Raw genomic sequence first — 14,324 nt, 5'->3', positions numbered from 1 at the left:
AAACCTTAAAATCGGAATTCACATCAAATCGAATGTTGGCCCAACTTCAGATCATTGTAGAGCCGAGTTAAGGCCATGTTCTCTTCACCTTGTCATTGTTAGGCCCTGTTCTTTTTGGCTTAATTTCAGCTTCAGGACTTATTTGACAGTTCAGTTCAGTTCAGTTCAGTTCAGTTTAGTTTAGTTCAGTTCAGTTCAGGAGCATTCAGTTCAGTTCAGTTCAGTTCAGTCCAGTTCAGTTCAGGAGCATTCAGTTCAGTTCAGTTCAGTTCAGGAGCATTAAGTTCAGTTCAGTTTAATTCAGTTTAATTCAATTCAATTCAATTTAATTTAATTTAGTAATAATAATAATAATAATAATAATATTACTTGTATTATTATTTATATTATTGTATTACTTATTATTTATATTTATATTATTATATTATTATATTACTTATTATTTATACTTATATTATTATATTACTTATTATTATTATTATTATTATTATTATTATTATTATTATTTATAACTAAATATTTATTAATAATTAATATAGTTTATTATTATTTTTATTAATTAGTATTATTTATTATTTATTATTAATTATTAATTATTAATTATTATTAATTATTATTAGTTATTAATTATTAATTATTTATTATTTATTATTTATTATTTATTATTTATTATTTATTATTTATTATTTATTATTTATTATTTATTATTTATTATTTATTATTTATTTCGGTAATATATTCTGTTAAGTTAAGTTAAGTTCAGTTCAGTTCAGTTCAGGAGCATTCAGTTCAGTTCAGTTCAGTTCAGTTCAGTTCAGGAGCATTCAGTTCAGTTCAGTTCAGTTCAGTTCAGTTCAGTTCAGTTCAGTTCAGTTCAGCTCTAAAGAACAGGGCCTTACTTATTGGATCAGACCAGACCAGAACAAACCAAACCAGACTAGCTAGACCAACAACATTCAGACCAGACCAGACCAGACCTTTTTAATTATTAATTATTCATTATTATTATTGTTATTATTATTATTATTATTATTATTATTACAATAATAATAATTAATTATTAATAATTAATAATTTATAACTAATAAATAATTAGTAATAATAATACTAATACTAGTAAAAATAATTACTAATTACTAATTACTAATTATTAATTATTAAATTATATTGTTAGTTATAAATTATTAATTATTTACTATAAGTACTAATTATTAATTACTGATTATTAAATTATTAATTATTAGTTATAAATTATAAATTATAAATTATTTACTATAAGTACTAATTATTTATTATTTATTATTAATTATTTACTATTAATTAGTAATTATTAATTATTATTTAATAATTATTAATTAATAAATATTATTTATTATTATAATTACAATAACAATAATAAGAAAAGTTCTGACCAGATCAGGCCAGACCAAACAAAAAAATCCGACCACACCAAATCAGACCAGGCGAAGAGAAAAGAACGTAAATCACTATTGAGTTGGGCAGTAATAAAAGCTAACCCTCGTGAAAGAACCCTTCTTTATCTCTGTCTTCCGTGGCAACATTGCCACCCTCAAAACCACCTTCAAAAAATAGAAAAAAAAAAGAAAAAACAACGAAACACACCAAAAACCAAACCCCAGACTCTGGCCTCTCTCTCTCCTCTTTCGCTCAGTTAATCAGATAGAAAGAGCGAAACTGAGATTAGTAAGAGAGAGTGGATTTAAACATCTGGCGCAAAATTCTGAAATTAATCAATCGAAATTAGCCGTTGAAGAAGTAACCCTTCTTTCTTGTTCCCGCCATGGTTACACAGGTGGTGGAGGGTGCAACAAACCCACCATCCTCTTCTTCAACTCTTGACCATGTTCAGAAAACCAAGACTTTGTTTTGCGCTCTTAATCTTCTCTCTCGTGACCTCCCTCTCCCTCCTGAAGTCTTCGCCACCGTCTCTTCTATCTATCACGGTGATGGTGCTGATGATGATCCTGCCCTTTCGCCTTCTGACGGGGCCCAATTGGGTGATTCTGACCCTAAATTGAATAAAGTGAGGGTTTTTGGTATCACCCTTTTGATTTTTATGGGTTTTGTTTGGTTTTTAATTTTGTGTTGATTTAATTATGGGTTTTGTTTTGAATTGTTGCTTTTCTTGCTTGATGGAATTGTTAGTTCATTGCTCTTTTGTGGGTTTTGTTCAATTTGGGCATTAGTTCTGTTTTGTTTTTTTGGGATTTGGTGTTTGTTGGAATTATTTTTTTGTTGCTTGATTGAACTGTTTAGATGGTGTTATTTGGAGTTCTTTTAATTTATGATTTTGTCTTTATTTATGGATTTGAAGATTTTGGTGGTTGATTCAGTGTTTGGGATCATTATTCTGCAGGGCATTGTCCTTATTGTTATGTAAGCTTATAGTTGTTTGCACTAGTTTCTTTAATTTAATTTAATTAGTGGAGCTTTAATTGAGTAGCAGGATTTATCTGGTATCTCTAGTTATGGGGACTTGATTATGGAGTTTGAGGATGCTGTGGTTAAGCAACGGCCGAGATGCATATCCAGTAGCGCGCTGACAGATTTGAATGAGAGCCGTATCCAGAGCAGAGTTGAGCATCGGTTAACTGAACTTGAAGGTTGGTGTCTCCCATACTGGTTATTTCATCATTATTAGAGTTAGGTTATGGCTTGCGTTTAGTTCTTTTCTGTTAGCCTTTGACTTATCATTGAGTTCTTATTCATAGATAGCATATTGTGCTCTTTATTTGTGACATCCATCTTTATTCGGAGAATGATTTCTCTCAAGACCCTTGCAAGATCATGTGCTTCGAAATTGATCACATGACTGATTCAAACTATGGGCAGTATCTGTAAAGTATTTTACGCTACCCAATTGTTGTTCTCTATGCTTGTGCAGCTCCTCTTGCATATAGAGAGACCGTTAAGTATTTTCAGGAGTATAAAATTTAACCGCGTTTAAACACCTGTCCTTCATATGTGGATCTTAAACTCACTTGCGCTTGTTTGATCGGTGTTAAATTACTGCTAAAGTGCATTTTGAAGGATTTGCTTTGTCCACATTGTGGTGCTCTCAAGCATTTGGAAGTAATTGGTTTGGAAGTTAAAAACTAGGGCTTTTGGTCTTTTACATCTCAGTGGTCCTCTTTTCAAGCATCAGGAGCCTCATAGTGTCTTTTTTGTGTGGTAATTAGGTGTTGAAGTCTTAGGCATTGATGATATAAAACATTGAACTGATGTGTTAAATCTATTACTTGTTATTTACATCAGCTCTGTCAAGTTTATTGGTTGAAAATTTATTGCTGATGCACAATAGACGGGGTTATTGTGTTATGAGCTACAACAATGCACCTAATTTGTGTTATTCAGTCATTTTTGCAATTACAACTTAATTTTTGTATAATTAAAATTTCAAGTGATTTTCCCCTTGAAGTGAGCTAATTTGTTGAATCCTCCATTTCATAGCCTGCGGGAGTTTAAGCTGTTCTCTAACTTACTAATGCTTTTATTATAAAACCAGAGTTGCCTGCAAGTAGAGGTGAGGATTTGCAATCGAAGTGCTTGCTTGAACTTTATGGTCTTAAGGTAAATGTTATGCTACTTTTTTCTGAGTTGTTTAGTTATTTTGAAAATATGATATCTACCACCTGATTTTATTGAGTCAAATCTTGCCTACTTCTTATGACTAGCTTTTAAATCAGGAGCCAGAACTGTTAACCTCAGTAATGTGTTTACACAGGCATGCCTCATTGCCTTGTATCAGATGTCATTGTATTCTCAAGGATTCTTTCAATTATCTCCTTTTTAAGAATTTGAATGTATAGTTTTTTTGATTTGAACTGATGGGGTGACATTTCTGTTTTGTCTATCCAATCAGCTAGCAGAGCTGCAAATGAAGGTTCGTTCTGAAGTAAGTTCAGAGTATTGGCTACGCCTCAAGTGTGTTCATCCTGAACAGCAGTTATTTGATTGGGGGATGACACGGTTGCGCCGCCCTTTTTACGGTGTGGGACATCCTTTTGCTAGGGATGCTGATGATCAATTGAGGAAAAAAAGAGACGCGGAGGTGATGTGATGTTTATGCTATTTCTGTCTCTCTCCATTCTTCCCTCTTTCTTGAGTTTACATTCTTTATTCCCTCAATATTTATTTCCTCTCTTCCTTTTATATATTTTGTGCTTGGTAGAACTTTCATCTATTGCTTTTCAAAAAAGTTGTGAATGTGATGATGACTAGTTGACTACCGTTGGAAATTAGTGGCCAGAGGATTCTGCGAATTCCTGATGAAATCTCATCACCTCCACACGAGAATAGGACAAGGGCTGTTCTGAAGAAGTTCCCTTAGCAAAACGCTAACCAGAACTGTCTGTTTCTCATTTTGCGTCATTGTTATTTTCAGACGTAAGCTAATAGTCACCGTTTAATATTGAAGTCTGTAGTTGATTTGGTGAACTGTGTAATTGCAGAGATTATCTAGATTTGAAGAAGAGGAGAAGAACTACGTGGAGACTAGAAAAAGGAAATTTTTTGCAGATTTGCTCAATGCGGCTCGTGAGTTCCAGTTACAAGTTGGATCTTTTTCAAAACGCCGGAAACAGAGGAACGACGGGGTCATGGTACTTACTGCTTCACCTAGTTTTCTGAGACATTGATTCTTTAGAAATATATGAAAAAGTAAGGGAAAAGGGAAGGGTAAGGGAGATTTTTAAAAATGTGGAGGCATTCATTTGGAGCAAATAATTTTTTTAACTCCACGATTTTCCAGGCTTGGCATGGTAGGCAAAGGCAACGTGCTACAAGGCAAGAGAAAATGAGGATGGATGCTCTGAAAAAAGATGATCAGGAAGCATACATGAAGATGGTTGAGGAGAGCAAAAATGAAAGATTAACTATGCTACTTGGGAAAACAAACGAGCTTCTTGTTTCTCTTGGTGCTGCAGTTCAACGACAAAAAGATGCTGAACATTTTGATGGCATCGAGCCGTTAGAAGAGTCCGATGCTGATATGCGAGAATTGGATGCCTCGAAAGAAGATGAAGATATTGATGCAAGTGATGAAGATTTTGGCAAGGCAGGCAATCTACTTGATGGTCAGAAGAAGTATAATTCAGCTGTTCACTCCATTCAGGAAAAGGTAAAGGATTTAGTTTTCGACTTGATCACTAATTATTTTACTATCTCCCTGATATATATATTTTGGGCATGCTCTATTGGTTGGATTAGTTACAGGACTTACAGCATCTCTTTATTGAGAGAAGCCTGTTTTCTGTGTCTTGTAAGTGTAGTGCTGTGATTGTATTTGTGGTTTTGTACTGTGGTATTCTTGATGGGTTGAATAAAGTGATGGGTTTAATTAAGAGTGTTAGTTGCGGATCACTTTTTTGGGTAAAATGGTGGTATTAGGTAGGATAGTAGTGAAATTTCGTAGCCTGGAATGTAATGTACTTGTGGCAACTCATAATGAAATACGGTTCTTGTGCTTGTTGCAAGTGCCACATTGATCAACTGCCATTTTAAAGTTGTTAATAAAGTTTACGTTAGGATATACGAGTCGGAGAATGCACAAGGATGCGTCTTTGATATTGTAGAAGAAACCCATTATATGCAGGGACAACTGCATGCTGTTCAGTTTACTTCTTTTCTTATTCTGAACCTCTTGACCTTCCACCGTCTTCAATGTTCAACCTGCTCGTGTCTTGCAAATTAGGCTAATCCAGAATCTAACCAAAATATCCCCCCCTTGACCCTGTCCTACAGTGTTTGTATGAGTTTACGAAACACGCTTGTCAAGGAATTAGTCAAAACAAAAGTAATGGACACTTCTACCTCTACCTTTAATTGCCTTTGTAACATGAAAATAAGTTGGAATTTTTTCTATTACCCCTATGCATTAATTGATATTACAATAATGAAGTTACAAAGTAACTTTTATGTACTTATTTATTTATCTAATCTCTATAACCTTCCCTCCGTTGCGTATTTTGATCTAGTAGAATAATATACAAACATATTGTGACATCCAAAAGGAATATTAAGCAAGCAGCAAACACTATGGTCATGTAATACACATGTATAAGTAAGGCTAAACTGAAAATATAATTTAATGTTGGCTCAAGTGTACCTTGTAAAATTTTTAACACCGGGGTTTTTTATGTATTACCTTAAAGACTAATAATTGGTAAGCTTTTCCTAGTTAGAACATTTCGTCCTGCTTATTAGATTAGTTATTGATTTTGGTCATGTACCTGTATCTGTTTATTATTGCTAATTCTTGCCGACGTCCCCCTTAATTCTTTCTTTGCATCTTTCTTTGGAAGACAAGTTTGACCTCAGGTTAAAGACTTGGATTAAAGTGTTTTTTTTAATAAAACTAGACCTATAATCTACTCTTATGTTCCATTGTTCATTTTATGCTATTAGCAATGAAAATCATCATTATCATTATCATTACCCCATTGCCTCAAAGAGGCTCCCGCAAATAACAGGGTAAGGGGGGGTCGGGTGTACGCAACCTTACCCCTGCAATTGCAGAGAGGTTGTTTCCAATTGACCCAAAAGCAACAACGGGACGATAACGGGACGACCATCTTCTACTTCATGGAAAGGAAGCGAAGAGGTTTTAAGAGGCATTTTGATTTAGTCCATTACATCCCACAGCCAAATTCTATTAGAGTTGTGCTATGTTCATAGTAATTTGGCGTCTATGAACGGAGAGATAGAGGGCACTCCAAAATTTTGCAGGGCTGAAGTCTGTTAACAAAATTTGGTCAACTTTATTGGCATTGCTTTGGTTTGGGTCAATTATCTGTTGGTGCTTCTCTCAGTTGATCAAAATTACTTATTTATTGCTTTGTTAGAGGGAAGCTTGTCATCCACTATAAAGTATCACTTCTCCTTATGAAATACCCTTGTAATCATTGATAAAAGGTCTGAGAGCCTGAGTTGAACACTGAACCATCACTTAAGAATAGAAAGTGGAACTCTGCTTACAAATACAAAGCTGAATCATAACAGAAGCAGTTAGTGATCAATATACAAATTTCAAAACCATGCTTTAGAGAACATCCATTTAGTTTTAAGTACTCCGGTTCTTATTTTTTTGGTCACTAATAATCTAATATGAAGCAGCACTTGTCTAGATTCATATTCTTGCCAAAACTTCAGGCCTCAGTTTCTGTTTCTCTCTTTGACAGCCTGACTGCGAATGCATTGTCGCCTGAGCTTCCCTTGCAAAATTTGCTCTAATCATATTACAAAACCAATACAATTTCACCTTTCGAAGTGGCATCCGTTGTCCACAAGCTGATCATGCTGACTCTTTTCTCTTAAATAATGTTCAAAGGAAGAGCGAGCAACTGGCTGGATAAACAAAACATGATTAATCTTTATCGTACTCTACAGTACCACCTCAAGTCGTACATTCTTTTGGGGAAACAAGAATGCACCCAACTGAGCCATGGGAAAATACCATCTTATTTTATACCAAACAACTTGAAGATGACAACTTTACTGAGTGTACACTTTGTTCCAGCCTTCCAGGCAACTGGAATTGTCTTATGAACAAATTTTTAGCCTTGGGCCACAATTCACAAGTAAAAACCTGCAGATTGCACCAGTCATTTGAAGAATTCTAAGGACCATAATTTCATTTCTGTGACACAGAGACGGTTGATTCACTTGAGCTGTTTTAGAATTTGATGCAGGTTAGGCAGATACCATCTGCAGTTAGTAAGTCTGGTTTATGACTTGGCAGTAGGCACACTGTGGGTGACTATTTAACTGTGCCTCCTTAAATAATCACTTCATTAATTTAGAAGGCAATTGCATGGAAGGAACCAAAAGGTGAAGAACAGTCTATTCCATTGCCTTATACCTTTTGTTTGTTTTTTCAATGGCTCCAAAGCCCTCAGTGACTTGAAGTTTAGTAGTATATGGTGTGTTCTGACTCTTCTGAGCAACGTCTATAAGCCCTCAGCAACCGGAATTTCTTTGCTAGCACTTGAAAAACGAAATTACAAGAAAATAAGTCTTATGTATTTTTCTGCAGGTAACGGAGCAACCTTCAATGCTTCAAGGTGGAGAGCTTAGACCTTATCAGGTAGAGGGGCTCCAGTGGATGCTTTCATTGTTCAACAACAATCTGAACGGGATATTAGCAGATGAGATGGGATTAGGGAAAACCATTCAAACCATTGCTTTAATTGCGTACCTAATGGAGGTAAAAAATGTGACTGGTCCTCACTTGATTGTGGCACCGAAGGCTGTTTTACCTAATTGGGTCCATGAATTCCAGACATGGGTTCCCAGGTATATAATATCTGTATAGTTTCTGCCATGTTGCCTTTTTCTGTCTTTCACAATCCACCGTGCTTTAAGGCTCATCGTTTTTTTTGTGATTTAGTATTGTCGCTGTCCTGTATGATGGACGACAGGAGACGAGGAAAGCAATCAGGGAAGAATATTTTGCTGAGGAAAAATTCTGTGTAATGATTACTCACTATGACCTTATCATGAGGGATAAGCAATACCTCAAGAAAATTCACTGGTATTACATGATAGTTGATGAAGGGCATCGATTAAAAAACCATGAGTGTGCTCTTGCGCGGGTTCTTGTTTCAGAGTATGTTCCCAACTTATTCTTTTGACTGCCTTGTAGCTTGCGAAAATTCAATATGCATCAACCAAATAAAACAAATGAAGTGTTGAGTTCAGTCAATGTCTTGTTGATGACTGTGGCGGTCTGCATTTTACCATTGAAATTATAATTTTCCTAATTTGCGCTGTAGAAAATTTCCTTAGTTGGAAAATGAGAGAACTTAAATTCCTATTGAAGTAGGAGCTAGTGAGCGGGTGCCCAATTTTGGTAGGATGCTGGGGAGCAGTGTTTATGTCTGAAACTGTTCCACAGTTGTTTAACTTGTTCTAAATGTCCTTGGCTCGAGTGCTTTTGATCTATGCTAACCACATACGAGTACGAGTGTGGGTCTGTCCTATAATTGGTTATGTTGTGGGGAATCGACATTCTTGAAGCATATTGTTTATTTTAGAAAACTCTCTGCATGAAATTTTCACGTAACAAATACATACACATTTCAGGTTCACTTGTTTAGTTTATCTTAAAATTATCTCACGCACTTTTGTAAACATATTTGATCCATCGCATAATTTTCTCTTCTTTTCTTCTTTTAGTTACTCCCTCCGTCCCATATTAGTTGTTACACTTACCTTTGCATAAAGTTTTAGGTGATAAGTGGTTGTTTGGTTATCAATTTATTATTTTATTGAGAAAGTAGATGTGATAGGAGTTAGTGGGGTATTTTTTTTAATTGAATGAGAGAGGGTGTGGGGACAAAATAAAATTTAGTGGGAAGAGAGAGACAATATAATAATTGTGGGGACATTCCTAATTTAGAAGTGTAACAACTAATCTGGGACGGACGAAAAAGGAAAGTGTAACAACTAATCTGGGACGGAGGGAGTATTTAGTTATTTATTTTTAAAAAATTTATCTTTAAATTTGTGGTTAAGGAACATTGAAATATGTGGTTGAAAGTTGAGTATCCAGTAAGGATTCCATACCCTTGTCTCAGTGTCAATGTGTGTCATGAGCTTTAGGCAAAATGAAGAGTCGAAATAACTTTAGTTTCGAACTTTCGACTTTTCCCCCTCTGATAAGTGTGTCTGCATTTTATTGAACTTACCATGTTTGTCATTCTTGTGGATTACGAAGTCCTGGTCACATTTTGTACTTGAGATTTCAGTGATGCTACCATTATCTTGAATTCATGATCATCTCTTCTTGAAAGTGATAGTTCAAACTTCAGAGTGCTACAATACCTTCTCCTGAAGTTTTTCCTGCTTGGTATTAAATTAATAAACTATCAACATCTAATGAATGTTTTATTATTATTCAGATATAGGATTCGGCGTAGACTTTTACTGACCGGCACTCCAATACAGAACAGCCTCCAGGAGTTGTGGGCCCTGCTCAATTTTCTTCTTCCCCAGATTTTTAATTCTGTAGAGAATTTTGCAGAGTGGTTTAATGCGCCATTTGCAGATCGATGTGAAGTTGCACTTACAGATGAAGAACAGCTGTTGGTCATTCGACGGCTGCATCATGTGGGTGCCTCAATGCATCCTCCAATCCTTTTCCTTTTTCATAATTCCATGGCTTGTTTTGCTTATTGAATTTTCTATGATCAGGTTATTAGACCTTTTATTCTCAGAAGGAAGAAAGATGAAGTGGAGAAATATTTACCTGGGAAGACGCAGGTCATATTAAAATGTGACCTTTCTGCATGGCAGAAAATTTATTATCAACAGGTTACAGACATTGGCAGAGTAGGCATGGATTCAGGTATTACTTCCTCCATGTTAGCAGTTAGCCTGCTATATTTGACCTGGTGTATTTTTGTGTATAGTTGCAGGTGTTCTATATTGATTTTTGCTGATAGGATTTTTTTGAATGCTGATAGAAATTAATGCACTATGAGATGGTCATGCGTATAGTCTATTGAGGTTCTTTACATTGGAGATTAGATAGTTGTTACTAGGTTTCTATAAAAGTAATTAGAACTATGTAGGATATGGTTGCATTCTTCTTTTTCCTGTACATGTTTATTTGTTGATTTCGATATATCAGCTTTCTTTTGAAAATACGCAAGTTCTCTCTCTTGCTGAACATTTATATCTCCCAGATTTGGTATTGTTGACTCAAACACATGACTGCAATTAGGTAAAGAATCATAGCCATGCATGTTTGCCTTATTGGTGTTTACTTGTGTCCTAAATTCTATTACGCTAGGGATATTCGCAGGATACTCCTTTTCTTAAGAAGAAATTCTGCCACGTTTGGGTTTTTGTAGAATTTCAAAGGTATCCCGTCAATTCCAGAAACTGCAGGTGATCCGTGTATTTTTCTAATTTTGTAGACGTGGTTCGTTTGACGCAGTGTTCACCTTTATTAGTTTCTTAAACAATTAATGAAACTTTTTTCTTTTTTTGGCTGTATCGCCTTTGGATGGTAGTTTCACCATTAAAACTTGAATTGAATGTTGCAGAGAGAGGGAAATCAAAGGGATTACAAAACCTGTCAATGCAGCTAAGGAAGTGCTGCAACCACCCTTATCTGTTCTTGCCTGAGTATAATATTTGGCGCACAGAGGAGATAGTTAGAGCATCTGGAAAATTCGAGTTACTTGATCGATTGCTCCCTAAATTGTATAAATCTGGTCACAGAGTTCTCTTGTTTTCACAAATGACTCGTCTCCTGGACATTCTGGAAGTTTATCTGAGAATGCATAAGTACCAGTTCCTTCGACTTGATGGGTCATCTAAAACTGATGAAAGAGGGACCTTACTTAAAGAATTCAATGCTCCAAATTCTCCTTATTTCATCTTTCTTCTGAGTACTCGTGCTGGAGGTCTGGGACTCAACTTACAAACTGCGGATACTGTGATTATTTTCGACAGTGATTGGAACCCCCAGATGGACCAGCAGGCAGAGGATCGAGCCCATCGTATTGGCCAGAAGAAGGAGGTCAGGGTTTTTGTGTTGGTTAGTGTTGGATCAATTGAAGAGGTCATTTTGGAACGTGCAAAACAGAAAATGGGCATTGATGCCAAGGTAATCCAGGCTGGGCTCTTCAATACAACGTCGACAGGTATTGTTTTGTGTTTATATCATTTTTAGTTTCTTATTTTAAAGTATATTCTTACAATTGCATCTTTAATTTCTCATGTCTACCGCCTGAATGGATTGTATTCTAGTGTTTTCCTAGGACTTGATTATACGTGTATAGCATTGTCAGATTAATAGAACTCTCCTTCCGTACTTACTTTCTGTGTGATTTTGTGTTCAAATTAAGATGGAAGTAAAATATAATTTTGCCTTGCAGCTCAAGACAGGAAGGAGATGTTGGAAGTGATTATGCGTAGAGGAACAAGTGCACTTGGAACAGATATTCCAAGTGAGAGAGAGATAAACCGGTTGGCTGCCAGAACAGATGAAGAATTCTGGCTGTTTGAGAAAATGGATGAAGACAGGAGGCAAGAGGAAAACTACAGATCTCGTCTGATGGAAGATCATGAAGTACCTGAATGGGTATACACCATTAACACTGATGCCTCAGAGAGAAGCAAAGGGTTTGATCATGAAGTGGGGAAGATAACGGGTAAGAGGAAGAGAAAAGAGGTGGTTTATGCTGACTCACTCAGTGACGTAAAGTGGGTAAAAGCTGTTGAAAATGGTGAGGACTTGTCCAAAACAATTAACAAAAGAAAGAAGAAAGAAAATGCTTCTTCTGAGAACTTCAACTCACCAAACAATAATAATAATCATGGAGTATATGAACTTGGGGATGATGATATAGCTAATTTAAGTGATGGAAAGAGTGAAGAAACTCCGATAAGAATGAATGGGTTGAACTTTGGAACACCAGAACACGAAGAAGATGGTGGTGGAAATGGAAATGGAAATGGAAATGAAAGTGGAAGTGGGACTTGGAAACTGACATGGAAGACACATAAGAAAAAGAGATCAAGCTTTAATGTTATGGGGTCTTCTTCAATGTCTGAATCTTGTAGGGGACAGAGTACTAGTGGACGGGGAAACCGATGGAGTTGATTTGTTTACTGCCCTTCCCTGCCCTTTCCCTTAGAGGCAGTTTCACCTGGATACTACTTCTACAGGGTTAGGTTCATAGCCTGATTGTCCATCAACCTCTCAAGAGTATGGACTAAGGTTCTTCAAGTTTAAATAAAATGTTGCGTAGTCCTCCGTTGGTTGATTGGGTTATATTTTGTTTTCATTAATTTGTCATTAGCCACTATTTAGCGATTAATTGCCAACTTCCTATTATTCTACTTCTAACTAGGCATTATATAATGCTACATATATTATATAATTAAGGAAATTGTAGCTAGTTTTGGTTTTAATACTTCTATTTTCTCTAAGTATTTACAAGTGTAATTTCAAGCTTCAAATAGAGGTCATTTGATCCAAGTTTGTGATCTCAAAAGTCTTGCGCGTACAAGGTGTACAATAAATTTATTGTACACCAAGATAATTTTTATCCAGTTTTTTGTAATTATAATATGTTATTTTTTTTTTTTTTTGTAATTATTACATAGGCTCAATTTTACATAAATAAAAGAGTTTACAAACTAAACAATTAAACTAAGGGCTTTATAGACCATTACATATACTACAAAACAAACTAAAAACATATGCCTAACAGCTGTAAGGGTAGCCGACTCTTCTCGTGGCGGTCCTTGATTGTTGAAACCTTGTTTACACCACCAATAAGGTGTTATTGTGCCAAGATCACTCATGGTTATGATATCATTGTAGGAGATTGGCAGTAGCTTAGGCAGTTAACACTAGGAGGTTCCTTAACTAGCCTGTAATACATGGAAAGCAAAGAAAAGAGTGGAAGGGAAACAAAGTGATCGAGAATTTGGTTAAACCTTGTGATTAACACACAAGCATTTACAGTCACAGGACATGACTTAGGTAGCATACTATGAAACCCCCAAATTTGGGGAGCAACGCTCAAATAACATATTTTGAAAGCATCGAGAACAACTCTCGACGCTAACCTAAACAGAGGATCAACAACAACTATCCTCCAAAACCACTTAACAACCAAAACCCCAATACCCAGACCCTTCCCAAGCCCAAAACTCTTTCCCTCACCAAGGTAGATGAACACAAAACACCCACCTCCAAGCTCCCCCGATTTCAATTCACACAAAACGCATACCTGTTCAATGCAAATCCTGCAAACTAATATAAAAACACACAGCAAACTATCCAAAATTTTCCAAAGACATAAAATATATGAAATCCAAAATTCTGATTATCTAAAATACAAACCAAGCAAATCCAAATATCTAGAAAATACAAAATACGAATATCCAATGCAAACAACCCATAAAAATAGCCATCCCGACAAAGTTAGACCTCGTTGCCATGCAGAGTAAGTATCAACAGGGGCCTTATCCTTGCCTCTGTTCCAGCTGATATATTGCTCCAAGTCCCGAACAAGCTCTGTCCCCGGGAGAGCAGGCTCATGCTCCGATAACCTAATAGTACCAGGCGTCTGGGACAGATAATCATACATGCCGCTATGAGGCATAGAACACAAAGGACTGGTAGGAAACTGCCGAGGTCTCTGCTGACGGGAATAGAAATGGTAGGCTGTTGGGCCTCAGCAAACTAACGCCGCCTATCCATCTCCTCAAACAGACGCACCCTCTCCATCTCTTGGAACTGAGCCCAGGGTGGCATGCCATAAAGGGGACCCCATGAATGT

The 14,324-nt window shown here is 36.1% G+C and overlaps 1 protein-coding gene across 2 annotated transcripts; it reads left to right on the top strand.

Annotated features, from left to right (window-relative positions):
* The first annotated feature begins 1,571 nt into the window (after positions 1-1,571).
* On the top strand, positions 1,572-12,945 carry LOC110800727 (probable ATP-dependent DNA helicase CHR12). Of its 2 annotated transcripts, none has more exons than XM_022006053.2 (12): positions 1,572-2,044; positions 2,468-2,624; positions 3,527-3,591; positions 3,884-4,072; positions 4,473-4,622; positions 4,772-5,140; positions 8,054-8,313; positions 8,408-8,626; positions 9,921-10,128; positions 10,213-10,366; positions 11,070-11,672; positions 11,907-12,945. In XM_022006053.2, the coding sequence occupies exons 1-12, from the start codon at positions 1,802-1,804 to the stop codon at positions 12,632-12,634; spliced, it is 3,345 nt and encodes a 1,114-aa protein (XP_021861745.2). In that variant the 5' UTR covers positions 1,572-1,801; the 3' UTR covers positions 12,635-12,945. The 2 variants fall into 2 exon arrangements, with proteins under 2 accessions (XP_021861745.2, XP_021861730.2); XM_022006038.2 differs by having other exon boundaries at positions 2,465-2,624.
* The last annotated feature ends 1,379 nt before the right edge of the window (positions 12,946-14,324 follow it).

This window comes from Spinacia oleracea, chromosome 3 (genome assembly GCF_020520425.1).
Source record: "Spinacia oleracea cultivar Varoflay chromosome 3, BTI_SOV_V1, whole genome shotgun sequence".
NCBI lineage: Eukaryota > Viridiplantae > Streptophyta > Magnoliopsida > Caryophyllales > Amaranthaceae > Spinacia > Spinacia oleracea.
Note: the sequence above shows the minus strand (reverse complement) of the source record. Positions and strands in the feature narration are given on the sequence as shown.

Coding starts and splice junctions, on each gene's coding strand:
- LOC110800727 (XM_022006038.2), top strand. CDS start 1,802: ATGGTTACACAGGTGGTGGAGGGTGCAACAAACCCACCATCCTCTTCT. Junction 10,367..11,069: donor CAGAGTAGGCATGGATTCAG/GTATTACTTCCT, acceptor TGAATGTTGCAG/AGAGAGGGAAATCAAAGGGA. Junction 11,673..11,906: donor CTTCAATACAACGTCGACAG/GTATTGTTTTGT, acceptor TTTGCCTTGCAG/CTCAAGACAGGAAGGAGATG.